We start from the raw sequence: 21,004 nt of genomic DNA, 5'->3' as shown, positions 1-21,004 counted from the left end.
GGACTGAGTAAGGAAAAGGTGAAAATGTGTTTTCCACTTCTTGGAAAGATGGAAAACTAAGAAAACTGTACAAAAAAACTATAATCATGTACAAAACTGTCAGATGCAAAAGCCAAGAACCTAGCAAGTTTCTTGATCAGCTTTAGACTCTAAATAAGTCTGTCTAAGGTTAGCTTTGGCAGATCAGAGTTACAATACTGGTCTTGAAAGCACTTGGTACCAGCATATAATAGTTTAATGATTCATTGGTCTTTGAGTCTTTATATTCATTTAAAAATATGCTTTCTTTATCTAAAATATTGGAGAAAAAAATTCAAAGTATTATTTTTTATTATAAGTTTAATTGCCTTATTTATTTTCGTTTCTATAAACAAAAGCAGATTTTGAAAGTTCAGTGTAATAATCTGTGATTACCATGAGCCAGAAGAGATGCAAAGAGAGCAGTGGGACAGCTCTTCTGCTACAAAGCTTCAGCAAGAAGACAGTGACACAAAGCTTTCATGGAAGGCTTAATTAAATGACCGTCAGTGATCTGTACATTGGTCAACATCATAATAAATATGTTTAGTAATCAATGCCCGAGTTCTTCTAATCTCTTAACAAACCTCAAAATGCTATTGATGACTGAATGACCAGGAGAGCTGACATGGTAACTTTTGGTACTTCCAACATGAGAACTTAAATCTCTTTAAAATGTGATTGGTTTTGCTTGCACAGGAGTTGGAACACTCATGTCTCTCTCAAGAGAGATAACATTCCTAAACTTACGGTAACATTCTCAATTGGAAAAGGGACAATTTAACTTCCATGCTCAAAAATATTGCAGGGTCCCAGTGACAAGATTAGAGGAGTAAAATAAAAATATTATCCTGCTGAAATTATACAGAGATAGAAAAACAGGTCTTAAGTGCAACTTGACCATGGAGCTACTATAGAGCAAAGATAATTATAGCAGTAGTAAAAATAGGATAAACACTGGAATCTGCTTGCAGCTATAAATATTAAGTCATTACCATAGAATCAAAGGCTCTATAACTATGGCAAGCCTCTTAAAGTACAGAGCACACAGTACAGAGATAATCAGAGATAAACAACTGAGAGCTGTGGACACATAAAAGATGGGCACATGACAGAGACATCTGCAATGCCACTGCATTTTCATGGGAGGGTTGCATCAAAAACTGTCATATACTTCAAATTAGGGATTTCATAAGGCACACTAAATATAGCTTCCTATGAGCTGAAGTTTTCATTTTATCTGTTTTAAGAGAGAATATTAATACATTTGATTTAAAATACTCATCCACACAGCACAGCTGTTCTGTACTGATATTATGCTGTGCAGTTCACTAAATACTAACAAATTGTTATCAAATTTTGCAGCTGTCATACACGAAATTACAGAAAATCAAGACCTCCAAATATGAAGTTCACATGAACAGCACTACACTAATGCCCCCAAGAATCCTGAAGCATCTTAATGAAGCTTTTAGTTTAGGAGTCTTGATGCTTGACTGACTTGAGAGAAACTGTAGGAAAATAATTCTAGAAAAGCAATAATTAGAATTGCTATTCATCACGGGGAGACTAATGAATTTGTTTCAGACATTGATGCTGAGTGGCATTTTCTCCACTTTAACATCTGTACTTAACTGACGCGTCAAGCTTTTTCTACATCAGTTATTTATTTTTTAACACTCACAATAGTTGGGCTTAGGACCAATTAAAAGCAATTACATAATCAAATTGCCTGAAATGCTTAGCATAACTAGATTTTATTCATGGGTACTTTGGAGACAATTCAGGTCTCGTATGCAAATGTTCTCAGCTTTTACAGTGACTTGAGCATCTAAATGCAGAATTTGGATGTCCTCTGAAAAAGGGCCAACTGACCAAACACATTGTATTATTAATATATGAATTTTCTGTAAATTGAAGATACATACATAGGTTTCGTGGTAGGGTTTTCTGGATCAAAATATTATTCTACAAATAAAAGTAGAATGAATGCATACTGAAAGAAACTAGGAAGCTTAATAGTAAGACCAAATGGTTACTTGTGTCACTGTAACTCACTTTCTCACAAACTGTTTTTTACTTACGCTGATGATGTGCAAGGGCCAGTTACACTTGAGACAACTTTTCTGAGCATTAGCATATGTAGAGAGTGTTTTCACATAGTAATAAACTGGAGCATGGTGCAGTGTTCAGTGCTGTCCATACACCCAGCAACACACAGTGAAGTGGTAAGTGCACTGCAGCTGGGAACAGTAAGTCTTCCATACCAATAAAAACAAGAAAACTCTGCAATATTTCTGTCAGTTGGACATCTCTACACTATCTTGAGTAAATATTTTTGTTGAAGTTCACAGCTGTCCTGTAGATGTTTATGACTGCTACATTCTTTAGAGAAACAAAACAAATTTTTCTACTGGAAGAAGCCATGCTCTTTAACAGAAGGCTACATTATTCAGTATCTCCAATGGGACTGTCAGCTAACCTAAAAATTTTTAGCTTGTGACAGCTCAACTTTCAAGTCATCTGCAGAGGTTTTGATTAAACTGGGGATATGCTCCAAACAGCTCAGTTGTATCCATGAGATCAAATTTCCCACAGAACGTCTTGAATGATCTCATTGTTCAAACATGACTTTCAAAATAGTGAAAGATAGATAGTATAGTCTGAATGAAATTCAAAACAGTGTATTTGACTGATACTGGGGCAAGCGTTGTTGACACCTCCCTCATGTGTGGGAAGCTTTCTCAACAAAGATTGAAATCTTCACTCCTTCCCATCTTATGTTAGTGCTACTAATTATTACTGAAATCGTTTTCAGGGAAAAAATTAAGTATATAGCACATGTAGTAATAACTTGTAGATTCTGAAGAGATTACACTATTTCTTGAGACATTAAACTTTTGAATCCCTAGGGGCATGTGCAGGATCTGTACTTTAAAGAATTGTAACAAACCAACCAAGCAAACAAACAAAAAACCCTACCAAATTAATTTGTCAATAGGACAATTTTCTAGTTCTACACTGTAATCTAAACAATATGTAATCTAAATCTCAGAGATATGTCATGGATACAGTATTTTTTCTATTTATTTCTATTTATTTCAGACATATATATCAGTAGAGTCTTCTCTACTGTGGATTAAGTTGTTTTTGTACCTAAGATTTATGTTATTTCAAGGAGATCAGCCACATAACACATTTTATAAATGCATAGGAATTAAGATGAAGGACTTCAGTCATTATTCTGAAGAATATCTGCTTAAAAAGGGAAACCATGAGAGGCTCGTTAGAGAGATTTCTTACAGATATGTACCTAAGCATTGGCCATTCCATTTCTGCTTCATTAAAATTCTAGGTCTCACTAGACATAAAAGAATGCAATAGAACACAAAATGGATCCCAAATTTCCAGAGCAGAAACAACAATAATAATTTATGCTTTTCTACTGTAATGTGCATGAGACAATTATTTCTAAAAAATAAGAATTAAATCATATTAATAATACTTACAAATGCAATTTAAATTTACTTATATCTTCATGTTGTTCAAAGTGCATGATAAAGCTTATATTTAACAATATAAAATTAGATCTTTTAAAAATCATATTAATTGAGAATTTGGATGTTTGAAGAGAAAATTTTTGTATCAGCTGGGGAAAAGTTAATTTGTTTAAAGGAAAGAACTTTAACACTTCACAGTAAACCTTGATTTAAGAGGATGTGATGACTATTTCAATATTGCCTGAATTTCACTTCCAATTTTAGAGGGAATTTTCAAGACACAAAGATACTATTCTTTACCATGGAAGAAGATATAATGAATGGATGATAGAGAAGAGGAATGTGCATTAGCACACAATAAAAGAAAAAGATGGTTAATATTTACGCTGATAACTATCCAGCTTTGAGGCAACAAAGACTCACATTCAGGAACAGATGTTTATCTATAGTGAAATCCTTAATTTTAGGAAGGACAGAAGACATCCATACTTTCTAATGTTACAAGATGTCTTTCAATAGGCAATTGATTTCAAGCTGTAACCAAAGCATTTATATATTCTGTATCTGCTTTGAGCAGCAATCATCAACAGGATCAGGTATAAAAACTCAGATCACATTATTGACAAGCATACAAAGAGGTTTCTGCTTTCCCTGAAGTGAAGGATGCAACACTGCAGTGAAAGAATTCTATTGACCGTAAGGCTCATCAGGTATTTTGAGAAGTGAAACAAATGAATAATTGCTTTTCATTTTTCCTCAAAAACCAAATTGATTTTGTAAGTTCAGTAAGAATTTCTTTGCTGGTTGTTATTATTTTTTCTAGACTACCTAGCTCTAACCATCTTCTGAATAAATATCTCATTAGTATTCTTATTTTGCTCCTGAAACATCTAATTATCTTTTGCATAATGAGAATAGCTTATCACTATAAATGTTTTTTTGCTGGGGACTGCAATTTTTCCCTTGGAAAAGCTCTTCTCTACCGACTTGAAATAGCGTTTATGCAGAATTCTGAACCTTATATTCTCTCAGGACTCATCCGTTCAAACCTATCTCAGATTACATGTGTCTCCTGAAATTATGCTGTACAGATGAGATATTGGTGTAGAATGGAATTTTAAAAAAATCATATCTCACTTTAAGACTTACAACAGTGATATGTGAGACTTATGATTAAATGGTGTGGACAATCAATTTCCTTCTACTTCATAAAGGCAGACTTAGTAGGCTACTTCTATGCAGTAGTTTACAGTAGGTTCAACAAGTATTATGCTGAAGCATTTTAGAAAATAACTATTTAGAAATTACAGTCCACAATTGCTGAACTTGGTTAACCATAATGCCCATTAAAATTTGATCAATACGAAGAAAAAAAACCCAACATTTTTGTACTAAATATTATAAATATTTACTATGTACTAAATATTATAAATGAAGTGATGTCCTGTAGAACAGGATCTCTTAGAATCTATATGAAATCAGTATACTGCTGGCTCTGGGCAGCCTGGTCTGGTGGTTGGTGACCCTGCCCATGGCAGAGGGATTGAAACTAGATGATCATTGTGGTCCTTTTCAACTCAGGCCGTTCTATGATGATTCTATGATTCTATGATCAATAACTACATAAGAACATTAACAGCATTCTAAGGGGCAAATGAAGACGCTGATGTTTCCCCACGCAGTATTGATGATGACAGACAATTTTAGGAGAGTCAAATTCTATTTGTAAGGACAGCTAAATGAATGCTTTAAATGGCTAGAAGGCCACATAAAAAGCAATCTAAAAGACAAAAAGAGCTACTACTGTCTCTCCTTCTTCTATCCTGTTCCAACACTAAATCCAGCAGAGATGAAGTATAATGGGGGTTCCGTTCTATTATTTTAGATCTCAGTATAAATTTAATATATATTCTATATGAAGAGAACTATTTTCTAAATTTTTTTTCAAATCTGCTTAAATAGAATCCTTTCTGACAGTATTGGTGTGGAATGCACATGTAGCCAAAAATTTTTAAGTTTTTCTGTTGGTTTACCTTTATTTCCTTAAAAGCCTTTCCTGATGACAGAAGCAATGCTCTCTTGAATAAAAGCAATATTTGTCTAAGCATTCAAAGATGCTAGCAACCAAAAGAGAAAGCTTTTATGAATAATTTCTCTAATACATTTGAACTTTTTGTAAAAATTAAGGAAGAGAAAAGTGTGAGAAACAGACATGAGGATTTTATCACCAGGAAATTAAATCAGTGCATCAGAATTGCCATAACAGCAATAATAAGCAACTGCAGGTACACTAAAAATATTCAGATTATGATGCAAAGAACTGCAGCATATGAAGTTCCTTCTCTTTCAGCAAATACAGTCTTAGACAATCACGCTTACAGGTGCACATTAAGAACTGTTTTCAGATCTTCAGTTGCTGTGTTCCTATCTCCAGCTTATCCAAAGACAGATGTTTAACTTTACAGGACAAATATCAGAGAACCTACATAAAAGGGTGTTTTGTAGAAAGATAAAATTTCAGCTACAATCAGGAACATAAGAAAAAAAAAAAAAAGAAAGCATATTTTAGATAACCATAAATAAATAATACATAATGAGATCAAATAATAACCACATTGTTTTGAATAAAAATAAACAAAAGAGGAAACAGAAGAGAATTCTTTTCTTAAAGGCTCCTGGAGACAAGTTCACAGGTCTAGTACATTGAATAAGCATGAATTTTATGGAAAGGATCACGGAGAGTACTCAACAGATGTCAGCGAACATATTTGGTGTGATACAGTATTTACATGTCAAAAGATTAAAAGCAAAGTGAAGTGTCGTGTTAAATAAAATTTGAAAATACAAAATGAAAGAACTGGGGTACTAAGAAAGAAAGAACAAAGAGAGACAAATGGCTGAAGTTTTATGCTGCAAAGAAAGCATATATTTAAATCAAGATAGTGATGAGTCTGCAAACTGAAGAACCTTAAATGAGAGAAGGATGTGGATGGTAAGATAAAAAAGATAAAAAAAGGATAAATCAAAAGACTTGTAAACGTAGTGACAGCAGCACAAAAAAGGAAGGCAATAAAAATTTCAAAGCCAAAAGAACATCAAACTCTTTCAGCTACACAGTCGGTCTGAATCAAAATGCAACTAAGGTGTAGAATTGTCAGCAGAAATTAAAAAGCTAAGAGATCTTGCAGGAACCAAACGTACATTAAAAACAGGGAAGTAGACTCATTCACTAAACTGTAAAGTCTAATTTTCCATGGAGATGTCAAAATAGGAATTAAACTATCTACTTCCTGTAAAAGGCTACCTAACATAGATTAGATTTTAGTGACCACTTTAACAGTTAAACAGTATAAAATTAGATAATGGAAAACAGATAAATCAATTCTTTAAACAGTATTTTCTTATAGTACTGCCAGGAAAAAATAAGATTTCATTACTACTACAGGATTCATAGCCATTCAACATACTGCACCCTAATTTATATTAAAAGATTTCAAAAATGCCTGAAAAGTAAATGAAATTCAGAAGAAATGAGCTATCATCTCTATATAAAAGTCAGCCTTGAGAAATAACTAAAAAAAATACGAAGTTGAAAATCCAGCTATTTGATTGAAATCCTGCTGATTCAGGCACCTATTACATCTCTGCAAAAATATAATTTCTTTCAAGACAACAGAGATTTGAGCTTCAAAATGGCTCCATAATGAGCATTTCAGATAAACATCAAATTTTCATTTATTCCTCTTTTTTAATGGTCCTTTCCAACTCCTACAATTCTGTAATTTTGCAAATCACAAAACTTGCTTTTGTTTTCTTGCTACACTTTTAATTTAACTGATTGTCCAGACTATGAAAATCCATCCTTTTTCTGGAGGACAGGCAATCTGACAGCCTTAGTGACACACATACATAAAGATAGCCAAACTTAGACTGGAAGTACAAAAGTTCCTTCAAAATTAATGCTTTCTATTTAAGTGCACAGAAACTACAACAGATACAAAGAACACAATAACACTATCTAATAGAGCAAATTCTCAGCCACAAAACTACTTTTCAACATAGTCACCATCAGCAATGCATTTTCACCAGTGATGAATAAGAGTTTGCATAACAGCTTTTTCTTAAGAAAGGGCTGTGCAAACTCAACTAATTAGGTAGCTCATTAAGATTTGGATTTATGAATACTTGGCAGCGCCTCATCTTGTAAAAGCCACGGTTGCCTCCTCTAGCTTCTTTTACTTTCTCTGTCTCCCTCCCACACTGTAGTACTGTTGCTCTGACTCATGTCTTCTATACACTGTACTCAGCCTGCCATCAGCATACTTAAACCTGACATAAAAGCTGTACACATGCTTTTAGTTGGCTTTTAGCTGGTATACTTTTGACTGAGCAGCTGACCACTGTCCTACAGCTGCTGGACAGACCAGGAGCATATACTGCTCAATGTTCACCATGTAAGATACGTAAAAGATACATAAGCCACTATATAGACACACTAAAGCTAAACTTGGCCCAAAGGAGCCAGAATACAGACCAAGTGTGATAAAAAGCTCACTAGAGCAGTAGGGTAATTGAGTGCACACTGAGCTGTGCAATTAATGCTGTAATGGTATCTGTACCCAGCAGTACTGGTTTAAAGGTGACATGATTGCATCCTATATTCATTTTCTGTTGTAGACAGAAGAAGTGTATGATTCCTTATTTTATTGGCTTTGGCTACAACTACAGTATAATTTGTCCTCCTACAAGTGGAGGAAATCTTTCACAAGATGACTTTTGCCTCATATACACATTAGACTCCCAGTTTGAATACTTAATACGAACACATTATGTGCTAAGTCATCTCCTTTCCTGTCTTAAAATGTTCAGGGTTCAGGTCCGTGAACCTCTTCACCATGAAGTTTTCAAGGATGCATAGAACTCCAATGTCTATAAAAAAACCTAAACCACATTTCCTATCATTCAACATAAAAAAAAACACTTTAATTCTATTTTTATCATTTTTAAAAGCAACACGGAAATTTACACATTGATTTTTCCCTCTGTTGGTCATTTTTATGGTTAAATATACGTTAACCACAATACTTATTTTGTATATGTTAGGAAAACACACTCATAGGTTCAATTTATTTTTCACCAGAAAATCATTACAAATTTCATAATAATAAATTATAAACAAGAAAAAATTCTAGTGAACTCAAAAGAACAAATTTAGAAAGTAATACCTGAAACCACACCAATTCCATCATCACAGTCATAATCAGAGACTTCACTGTCACTGATTCTTTTAGACCCTGTCAAAATAACAAAAAAAAACCATGTATCAGTTATTTTCCTGTAAAACAGAGCTATCTTGAGCCAAGTCTATAAATAATTAACAAGATCTCATATCAGATAATGAAGCATTAATATAAACATAAATAATATTGATGCTATTATTATTGCAAACGTATTATAGTACCAACTATTCTCATCTAAGTGTTTAATGTAATGCACAAAGAAATGGTGAAATACAGCTCTGCAACACTGTTTTTATGATGCTTGCAGATACTTCATATGCATATCTATTCATTCCATATCAAAACAGGTACCCACACTGTTCATCTTCCACATTTTCACATACAAAGTATCGGAGTACCAGAAAAAAAAATAAATGGTAATGATCATATAAAATGAATGCAGTATTTTCTTTGGTGTATTAGCATTAACAGGAGAAAAGGCAGCTTCACACATAAAGCTTTTTTTGTTTCTGAAAAACAAAATCTCTCTGTGACGCTTTGGAAGATGTAAGCTATTAAATGCTATACAGGAGTGCACCTGTCAAAATAGATGGAACTTAGTTGGCAAAAGTAGATTCCACGTCTACAATTAGCACTAAAATGTAGGTCGTGTAGGACAAATACATGTGTTAATTTGTTTAGCTTTATTTTTCTTCCGTCTTCTGTGGCAACTTTTGAACAGCACTTGATTGATGCCATCAAGACGAAGCACTGGTATGTCAAAGTGGCAATGATAATTACTCATTTACATGTTTCAGTTGTGAGAATCAGTGTTCTGCACAATAGTGTATCTGCTCCAGTTCTCTAGACATCTAAAAATAGGTAACTAGTAAGTAACAAGTAGGTGGGAGGTTTAATCTGATTGTTCAGTTAAGTGTAAGATTTTTTATTCCTGCCATAGGATGATTTATTTGGAAAAATAAATGGAAAAAAAATCAAGTAAAAACTGAGAGTAAACCTAAGGGAGCTCAGGACAAAGCAGGATCAATGTTACGCTTGTGTGACAGGCACAGAATGATGCCCAGCCTCACCTCCCAGCATACTCATAGAACAAGTGCCAATAGGGGTATACAAAAATAAAAGCACTTCTCAATTTAAAAAGTTATTATGTGAGAACTTATTTGAACCATAAAAACTGCTGTTCTCTACCAGGCTGTCCAGCATCTACTGATCAGGGCAAAGGAAGGTTCTTCTTTGCTGTAAAGAGTTTGTCAGGTCTCCTAATGGACTTTCTGCTAATCAGGATAATTTCTACAAAGCAATTAAGTTTAACTAGGAAGATATTCAGCCTAATGATTTTTTTATATTATAGTAGGATAGAGACCCAGTGAACATCTTTGTTGTGTTACAAAGAAAGAGTGTCTATCTATTCTGCTTGTGATGCTGTACCTGCTGCTCATCTCAGCAGTCTTCTACAGCTATGTTGATTTACATGCCAGTGGGGAAGAAGTATTGGGCCATCAGCCTCAATTCTCCTTAGTCACAAATTCAAATCCACATGATTAAATAAGATGGATTGTATTTGCTACTAAATATTTGAGCAAGAGAGTCGCATTGGAATCACCGGGATTTGGTTGGGAAAAAAGAGGCATCCACCAAATGGATGCAGAGCAGACCAGCATGATTCTGGCCTCTTCGGTAACCTTGGCTCTGACTTGGAAGCAGAAGAGCAGCTGCTGTGCAGAGACGCCAACAGCAGCTCTCGGGCTCTGCAGCTAAGCAAGGACTGGGGAATGGGAAGAACAGGCAACTGATGAAAGACATAAAAGAGTTGAATGAACTATGACTTGACTGAATGTCATTCATTACCTAGTTCACCCCTGTGAATGAATGTAATTAATTATAACCAAGGCTGATTTTATTTATATTTACAGCTGAATATATTCACTTTAACATATTTTTAGAGTATTATCTTTCATATCCTGGAGAGAAAATTCACTTCGAGGATGAAAATAGCCAACTGTTGTCACAGTGGGCTGAAGATTTCCACTGGGAAACAAAAACACAGGGGCCTCTCTTTCCCCTCAAGCCCCCATCCACCTTTTTCTAGATTTTCCTAATACCTCAACTCCAAATCCCCTTCTAGGATCTAGAGATCATTTTCTCTTTTTATATACAGAATTCTGTCTTCAATCCCACCACACAACTAAGCTGCAGGGAAAGGACGGGGCATTGGGAAGGTGAATGGGCCAGGATTAAGACCTCACCTAAGGATGGGCATAGAGAAAGAAGATACACATTTCAGGGCTTTCTCCAGCTACTACTCCTGCAAAGAGGCCTGTGTCTTCTAACAGCTTTAAAATGTGGTTTTAAAGGTTGGTTAGAAGTCATTTAAATTGAGATTTCTTACTTGGTTTTCTCTTTGGAAATCAATGTCTTCAGGAAGGACAGAGGAAGGAAAACATGTCTATTAAATCTGTAATGTCAAGAATTACTGCCTGGAATATGAAACTTCTGCAAAGTAATCACATTAAACTTATTTACAATATCTTCCATTAACATCAGAAATTGAACAGATTAGAAAGTCCACAGGTCAAAATCCTTTATTGAACTGAGTATCCAAAATTCAAGCGTAATTGCTGGCATCATAGTTCTCATAAATTTTGCAAGATTAATTTCATACGCTATGCATTCAAGCTGGTAATATTGTTTTTAACCTATTGACAATGTAAATTTGAATACGTAGGCTGCAGTCCCCCCTTAACCTATACCACTTCATTGTCTTACATTCATATCAAGTAATTTGAACCACTATCCATAAAACAGAGAAAGCACTACTCTTAATCTTTCTGGGAAGTGTGACAATGAAGTCTTTCATCAACAAATTATTCCAAAGGAATACTGCTAATTAGGCTGTTGTTTAGTGTTTTCAATGCATATTTAACGTGTATTTTAAAATATTTGACCAATATGTTGTAAAATATGGTGCATATTTCAAGAATAAGAAGATGAAATCCTTTCTACCAAATTCAAAATTCTGTGAAGAGTTTGAGCAGGTAATATCTGGGACATAGAGTGCATCAAATAAGTGCACTCATGACAATGGTTTGTATGTCTTTGATGTATTTTAAACATGAAGAATGATGCTAATTAAGCCTCACTGTCCCGGTACTTGAATATAAGTTATTACTAAACTATTCTTGATTATTATCATTTTGTCTGATAACTGGATGTTAGCAGTTTGCAACTTCTGAATAAAAATAATGTGGAAAACACTTGTTTCTGGTATAAGCCTCAACATAAGAAGAGCAGCATGTGAGGTTCGAAAGTTTATCAAAGTCTATTTGACCAATCAACACAGAACTGACATGGATAGATGAAATGAGTAATAAGAATAAGGTGTTAGCTTCAGTAGAGAAAGAACGCCAGATATTTTGGCTCAGATTTTTTTTTTTCCATCTTGTGGAAAGAAAGGAAAGAGAAAGCAGACCAAGCTCCCAAGGAGAGGATCCTATCCATTACAATGTAGGAACATTTTACTAGGTTTGGTGAACTCCTTGGGGGAACAAAGAGTACTGAAGCATGCTTGTGTGATCTCCTTCCCTGAAGCTCAAAAAAGGCCTTCACAATCATTTAGAGTAACTTAGTGCTACCACTGTTTTTCTATATTCAAAGCTGACACATAAGCAACCCTAAAATCAGTCTTACAACAACTGTCTTAAGAATTTACTCTTTCATATTCATCTAATTTGTGCCTGAGGGTTCTTCATGCGAACTAATTTCTCATGCAGTCTCACTGTCTGCATGTCAATCTGTCACTTCTTCCTCCTGTGGTTTTTCAAGTTTTCGACAAATTTCATCTAAATTGTCTGAAAAGTTTAAGTACCAAATGTAATTAAGTTCTTACAGATCTTTGAAAAGGATTGCAGAAATAAACAGAGATGTATTTGAATCAGAACTCTTTTGTGGAAAAGAAACAAAATCAATGTAAAATTTGAGCACACACGGTGAAATCATATTAGTCACAGCAAACATATTCTGTTCCCAAGTGAACATGTAAGACATGAGAGGGATCTAGGGATATTTCCAGAGAGAGCAGACTGGAAGAAACATGGGAGAATAAGGGTAAATGTAATGGAAACTAGGCTTTATTAGAACTGCTCTTAAGAAATGGTTTGGGGTTTGTAGAGAACCTGTTTTAGCAGGCGTGTTGGACTCAATGATCTTCTCAAGTCCCTCCCAACCCCTGCAATTCTGCGATTCCATGATTCTGTGAATTCTTTTTCTCTCTATGATAGCACTGGTTCTATTTTTTTAACAATGTGTGCTTCATTTCTTAAACTTAACTGAAAGATAATTAAATGAACCAATTCTCAATGAGATTCTCATAATTAAAACTGCAGCAACTGCAAAAAGTCCCACATGAAAAGTGCTATGAAATTTAAGCTTGTAAAAACTTTACATTATGATTTATTTATGTTTAATTAAGGGAAACTTCTTAGATATGCTAACTGTATTCATAACTGGGAATTTAAAGCAATGCTAACCTGTAAAAACATGTATCAATACAAATACTGATTTTGGTAGTAATTCACTTACCACATGCTTCCGTTCTAAAAATACTTACGTTAGTTCTCAAACAACTATGATACAACAATGATCCTTTAAATAAAGCTTAAGCAAAATAGCATTTTCCTAGGACAGTGAATAAAGCTTACTACAGTTCACCTATCAAAGCTCTACCTAAATTAAAGGCAGACAAAGCAAGTATAATGGTATAGTATTGCTCCAATCTCAATACTGAGATGTCATGAGTAGAGAAACAAAGCCAACAAAGGACCTATGGCTGAAAAGCAAACATGTAAAGCTGAGGAACATTTAAGCAATTTAGCATCTGCACAATAGGTAGCAAAAGCACAACAATAAAATATCAAATTAAATTTTGCATGTATGTGGAAGCAATAAGCATTTCTGGCATGCTGAAAGTTTACCTGAATTATATGAATATAAGCCTTTATCTGGAAAACAAATATTGAAATGAAGTAGTGTCAGGGAAGATTACATGAATCACTACATGTAACAGGGATGGTCAGAACCTTAAACTTCATTGTAACTGCTTCTGCAGACTGAAGAATCTGATATGTCAGGCCATATTTCAAAAGCAAAAAGCTCAATCAGATTTGAGAAATTAAACCACAAAAACACCAATCACTTCTGGTTTGACATTTATATTCTGTAGTCAGGGAGGACTGCAGGAGGTCAGTCATCTCCAATTCTCAAATACAGCTGCTTACTTACTGTAAGCAAGTGTTCAACTTTTTAAGGGCAAAATGTATATTCAACTAATTATACAGGTTGCTACCCTTAAATGCCTGTATGGTGCTGTTGGCACCTTGGCAGAAGTTATTAGCAGAATTTTCCTGAGAGGTAGCTATGAATACTACTTTAAATTTCACAGACTCAGTAGTGATGTTAAAGTCAATCTTCTATCTCCAGCTAGTGAATTATTTGATTTGGTAAAAATGCATATACATGGTAAAAATGTACATAATAATGCACAAATATATACATTGGTTAAATGTATACATTAATACCTTCTCCACATGATTTGTCACCGGTGAATTTAAGACAATGATTAAATATTTGCAAGATGTGGGTAATTGCTTTCATTACTTAAGTCCGACTCTTTGAGTTACTTCAGCTTTCCGTACAATCATGTCAGTATTTCTAAACATGATAATACATATAGTATGCAAAACAATGGACACGAATGAAAATGTGAAATATTACTTTCCATTTGTAGATTTTGTAAATATGACTTCCATGAAGTAATAGGAAGAAGCCAGGATGTCAAAGCAATATGAATATGCCCTGGCTGTTAGCAAGACCTTATGAATGTTTTGGCTACTTATAGGTGGACAGCAGTATACAATTATCAATTAGCTACTGCAATGTTCACAGAAATCATTTAGAAACAGTAACAGACAACAGGATATGATATGGTTAGAAAAAAAGGGAAAATAACAATTTCTTGCCAACCAGTGCTGTTTGGAATGTACTGGACAACCAGGTTCCTTCTGGGAAGCTGGAGCTTTTCTGACATCCGGCTACATACTGCTTTAACATATATACATTATCACTAAATCATCTACTACCTGCAAATCTCAAATCTCTATCTTCAAATTGTATTTCTTGATAAACAATTATTTTTTGTTACCTAGCTCCAGAATTCCATTAATTTCAAATAAAATAATCAGGATTTTCTCAGAATGATTTACAAACATTTAGATCAGAGCTTTAGTGGTTACATTTTTCTAACATTTGCATTTGTTGGCACAGCTCTATTCCAGTTATTAATTGCATGAAAAATTGACTCATCTTTGGCTAGAAAATTACGAAAAAGGAAGTATGGAAAAGTTTTTAGTTTCCTCCAGCAAAGGTCCAAGAATGTCATTAAAAATCAATTAACATAGTCTATTATATAATTAAAAAGGATAGATATTCTGAATGTAACTTCTGGAAAGATCTAGAAAATTGTAGAGCTTCTGTAAGAAGACAGGAATGTAGAAATAGTGAGATTATAATGGAGCAAGGACTAAGGAAGCCATGTATTTTTCCATATGGTTACAACATGGAAAGGAAAATGAGTAATACTCAATTCACTTGAAAATTTCATCAGAACCCTTACAATTATATGACAGTTTATTATGCTACAACAATTAAAAAAAAAAACGTACAATGACTTTAGCCAGAAAAGGAAGCCACTGCATAAATCTCTGTCTTTTAGAATCTTTTTAAATTTGACCCAACTATTTATTTATCTGCTGCCTAGCAAGGTTATTTTGCCCTATACAACAAGTTGTTTCAACAGAAAACATTGTTTTCCTGCCATTACAAGGCAAAAGAGTAGTTTAATGACATGATTTTATCAAGGAAACAGAGCAATAGAATTATAGGCAATATTCAAACTTCCATAAACTATTGCAGTGTTGATAGAATTTGAAATATTTTTGTAGTTTAATTACAGTTTAGTAAGGTTTATTTTTATTTTTTCAAAAATTAAATAATTTTATTTTTTAATTGGGAAAAAGAAAAATATTTTGATAGTTTAAGGCCTTTTCAGACACCCCTGTATCATGTTAAATACCTTTTTATTAAAGTATTTAATAAACCATAGATGTACAATAAATATAAGTAAATCACAGGTGCATAATAGATATACTGGTGTGTGTGTGTATATATATATATATATATATGTATATCCATATTCAGTGAACAAAACATCAGTGCATGCAAACAAAGTTAACATGCCCAAGGCCTGTGCTTCATAAAAGAAAAAGAAAGAAAAATTAAGGAGAAAGCATGAAGGAGAAATATAAGTTTCATCACTTCTCTAGGGTAAACTTCTTGTAAAATATTCACTGTTCATAGTCTGTGCCACTGACCATAAAATGCTCCATATTATAATTTGAAAAAAAAAAAAGCAATTGTATGTTTCCTGCTCACCTATTAGTAAAAAGCATTATTATGATATCCTCAACTGAGATGCAGTTACACTGATTTAAAATTATCATACAGACTTATAACATTCACAACACATTAAAAGGAAATTGCTGAAACAGCAGGATCCTGATTCTCAAGTAAAGTAAGATTCTGAATTCTAAAGAATTCCATAGCTTTCATTGGAATGCACAGTTTTGCAATGCAGAGCCTCAGGTCTCAGATACACTGTCATTAATTATTATTAAACTTCAATTCTTTTGATACTACCAAGATTAGCTCTATATGTTCTAGAATATAGACTTGAAATTTTAACAGTTAGATAATGGTAAAGAGGACTTGACTTAACAGATAAAAGCACTAAATCCATCTTTGATTTGATGACAAAGTCACTGAGTATAAATAAATCAATAAAAAGCCTCAGCAACCAGCAACGACAAGTCCATCTGAAAAAGTTTCTTCAAAAATGAATAAACAGTATGGTGAATAAGCACTTCGTGAATTCAGTCTATTGATTTGGTGTTTCTAGTTAAATGTGATAACTTTTAACATGCTAAAGTCTAATCAGACGAACAAAACCGACCATATTATTCAGAATATTTTGCTTATGTACTATGATTTTTTTTATTTCTATCTGAATGACATAGAATTTGGAAAAGTAATGCTATATATTCTATATATATGTATATATACATATATATGTACTTCTTCTTTACAATAGCTATATGCATATTTCTTCTGTATTTTTCTTTTATAAATGCACTCTGTGCGCCCAGAAAAAAATTGGTACAATAATCACTCTCCCATCTCTTTGTTCAAATAGTCTTGTTTAACAGTCAAGAAAGTCAGCAAATGAAGTTATGAAAGACTTTAAAGCCCAGAGCAACAAAACTCACCACTTATAAGAAAGCTACTTCACAGTTTTCTTATTACAGTTATTTTGATTCTGACTGATCTCTCCAGTGTTCAGATCTGAATCAAACACCATTTTGTTGGCCATCTTGGACTTAAAGATTTTGATTTCCAAACACTGTCATTTCTGAAACCTTATAGACAATATTTTCAGCAGAGTTTATTGCACATAGATTCACTACTTTTCCGTTATGGAGAATGCTTAAAATACAAAACATCTTTTTTAAACAATACTGTGCATTCACTGCGTATTTAGGGAAACAAAGCTGGTGAATGGTCTGGAGCACAAATCTTATGAGGAGCAGCTGAGGGTACTGGGATTGTTCAGTCTGGAGAAGAAGAGGCTCAGGGGAAACTTACTACTCTCTACAATTGCCTAAAGGGAGGCTATGGTGAGGTGGACGTCGGCCTCTTCTCCCACATAACTAGTGATAGGACTAGAGGAGATGGCCTCAAGTTGTGCCAGGGGAGATTCAGATTGGATATCATTTATTCTCAGAAAAAGTGGTGAAGTATTGGCAATAGCTGCCCAGAGAGGCAGTGGAGTCATCATCCCTGGTGGTGTCCAAGAGACATGTAGATGTGACACTGAGGGACTTGGTTTAGTGGGAAATATTGGTGCTGGTAGACAGTTGGACTGGATGATCTTGAAGGTCTTTTCCAACTTTGGTGATTCTATGATTCTCATGATAATTAAAAACTCTCCTTCCATTGCTGTGCATACCTATGCTGTAACTAGGGATCAGAAACTGTCTGTTTTTACTGTTTCTCACATTTCTTCCCTTCTATTGACATTAAGCTGTTATAAGCACTGACTACCTACACTCTGTAGTGTGTAGATCAATAATTCCATCAGTTTGGCTTTAAAGCTGCAGATCCAGAACTAGTGACAGTAATTTTAAAAAAATCTTACGTAACTGGGAAACTCTTAAAATTCCTAAAGCAAAACAAAATAATGAAAGATAATTCTTAAAAAATATATATCAGTTTAATACAGAACAACAACAACAAAATTGTTGGACTTCAAAACACGATAGCCCAGTATCCTTTATCACTAAGCATTATCATCCCACATCGCACACATGTACACATAACTTTAAAAGATTGAATAAGAATCTCTCAGATTTAATTTGATGTTTGCTTTCTCTGTTCTGGGAGACGGGGACAAAGTAATTCCTCTTGATTTTCAACCCCAAGTCAAAAACACTGCTGATTCTAATGGACAACCATGAATGCAGTATCCAAACCACATTCAATTTTCATTGTAATTTGTAGTAAGTCTCTTACCTAACACGAGAAAGAAAATCAATACTATGGCCTCATCAATACAGGAATATTAAAATCTTTTATAAAATAATCTTTGCTGTTTAGAGTCTTTTTTCAGAGGTAATATAAAAAGAACTTCAGTTGGCCTACAACTCCACTTAATGCAGCCTGGAATTCTTAATATATGCAGGTACTATGTAAAATATTTAAGAAAATTGAAGCTAGTTCAAAAATTCAAAAATTAACTTCAACAGAAGGTGAACAGCTGGCTTCTATCACTCTATACCACTACACAATGTCCACTCCAAGATACTGAGAGATAAAAAGAAGTAGAAACTAAGCTACTATCTCTCTTTGAAAGCTGGTTCTTGGAAGACATTGCATATGAGACTCTGTAAGAAGCTCACCCTATGCTGCTGGCTATCTGTAAACATGGGAGTTCAGTCTTCAGGACTGACAATTTGTTTGTCTTCAGAACACCAAAATTCAATGATACTAAAAAGAGAATAGCAGTAAGTGCTAAGTGTAGGTGGTTCTTTTAAGCTACCTTCAGAAAATAACATTTAAATATTGCCTTTGTATATATGCATTTAACAAAAAATAAAGATTAGATGTGTACATTCGTATTTATACAAACAACAAATAATCTTATAATTCTAAATATATCGGTACTTCTCGCTAGCAATTTTGAGGGGCATACAATCCAGTACTTCTTATCAAGACTCTTTTCAGCAGTATGTGGCTGTAGGACAAGAGGAAATGGCCACAAACTGAAGCATACACGTTCCACACAAATGTGCGTAAGGACTTCTTCCCAGTGAGGGTGATGGGAACAGGATGCCCAGGGAGGCTGTGGAGTCTCCTTCTCTGGAGATATTCAAGGCCCACCTGTGCAACCTGGTCTAGGGAGCCTGCTTTGCAGGAGAGCTGGACTAGATGATCTCAAGAGGTCCTTTCCTACAGTTCTGTGACTCTGAGATGCTTCTACTGTACTAACTAATTCTGTATGTAAAAGCATCACAGAAATTAATAAAAGATGGCAGGGCTGAACTGCTCTTGAAGCTGAAGACAGCTTTTGCAGCCTCAATAACTGAAATCAATTTAGAGTGTAATAGCAGAGTAAGTATTCTAAAAAGTACTTTGAAAGAGATAGGTACACTTTTAAGATATGCCCTATCCTCATTCTGGAGATCTTTTTTTGCACACTGTCACAGCTTGCCACTGGAAAAAATCTGGTAACATCTTCTGCTTCATTGCATATAAGACTTGTTAACAAAAGATTTTAAAAGAGCAAAAAACAGAAGAAATAGAGAAATCTTAAGTTTAGCTTAATGTTCTTTTAAAACCTCCAAAAAACAATATAAGAAACAAGCTTCTATATCATGTTATTAAAGTATTAAAGGTGTAAGTCATGTTCTGTCTGGCCTTCATCAGTCCACTGTAATTTAGGTTGGAAGGGGTTTTTTAGAGGATACCTGATGTAACATCTGTTTCATGCCTGGCCAACTCACACTGCATTACTTACAGACTTTTGCAATTGAGTTCTGGATAGCTCCAATGTGATATTCTGCTTCTTCCCTCAACACTAAGCAGTAGACAGACATTTCAGAGGTGTGACATCAATTCACACAAAAAAATGTAAAAAAAACCTGCTGTCATGCTCTGACTAGGTACAAACTTTCCATTAGATGCCTTTCCAGTCCCAAACAAGAAGGGACTTTAATTCCAAAGGACATTCTTCTCTATATTTGTCATGTAAAACTATATGTTCAAACTGGAAATAATATGTAATACACAAGGATCCAAGAAGCAAATATATTCCCAGGACACTAGAGAAAATCCTTCCTTATGGAATCCAAGTCTCAGTAGGAAAGTACATATCATTAGGCATCAGAGGCATTCTCCTGTCAATAGCCTACAATGCACCTTTGGCTAAAGTTTGTACATCATGAGGCATCCAAGTATTGTTCTAGGAACAATAAGACTAAACCACCCTTCACTGAAAAGCAGGATTTCTACCTTAAGCTAAAGATTTGGTATGTCCTTTGTTTTCCTCCTCATTTCAAGAAAGGCATGATTTTTAAGCTTAGCACAGTATTAAAACCTCACTGACTATCAAATTTTGTAACAATATCATTGAACAGATCTGTAATCAAGTTCCACTACAAATCTTTTCCAAAAGCATTTACTACTTTATTCATTTATTCTTCAGGGCAGTTACTTATTGCACAGATGGGAATTATTAAAAACAAAGAGGGTTTGTTTTCAAGATGGATTCTTTTTTTTAATTAAAATTTCAATACCAAAATGTCCAACTGGTCTGCAGGTATTTTTACATGGCAGACAACTTACTATAAGTGTGGCAAGATGGTAGAAAGTACAGAGAAAAATAAATTTTAAAAATTCACATTAAAAACACTTATGGTCCTTGAGAAGACTGAAGAGAAATTAATTGAAAAAGAGTTCTTTCTTTGTTAACTACTATTTCTTTCACTCTTCTGTGGGCCGGTATAATCTTACAACTCGAAGGCTATGAACTTCAACTCCCAGTTAATATAACTATTTCAGAACATTATGATATGGAGCATT

The 21,004-nt window shown here is 34.2% G+C and overlaps 1 protein-coding gene across 1 annotated transcript in view; it reads right to left on the bottom strand.

Moving 5' to 3' along the window:
* LOC100550949 (regulating synaptic membrane exocytosis protein 2-like) overlaps positions 1-21,004 on the bottom strand; it is a 112,457-nt gene that overhangs the window by 29,889 nt on the left and 61,564 nt on the right. Inside the window, exons 12-13 of the mRNA XM_031552971.1 lie at positions 13,729-13,755; positions 8,744-8,812 (exon numbers count right to left, since the gene is read on the bottom strand). Of these exons, the coding sequence (XP_031408831.1) occupies positions 8,744-8,812; positions 13,729-13,755 (96 nt within the window). The remainder of the gene's footprint in view (positions 1-8,743; positions 8,813-13,728; positions 13,756-21,004) is intronic.

Source organism: Meleagris gallopavo, chromosome 3, assembly GCF_000146605.3.
Source record: "Meleagris gallopavo isolate NT-WF06-2002-E0010 breed Aviagen turkey brand Nicholas breeding stock chromosome 3, Turkey_5.1, whole genome shotgun sequence".
Taxonomy (NCBI): domain Eukaryota; kingdom Metazoa; phylum Chordata; class Aves; order Galliformes; family Phasianidae; genus Meleagris; species Meleagris gallopavo.
Note: the sequence above shows the minus strand (reverse complement) of the source record. Positions and strands in the feature narration are given on the sequence as shown.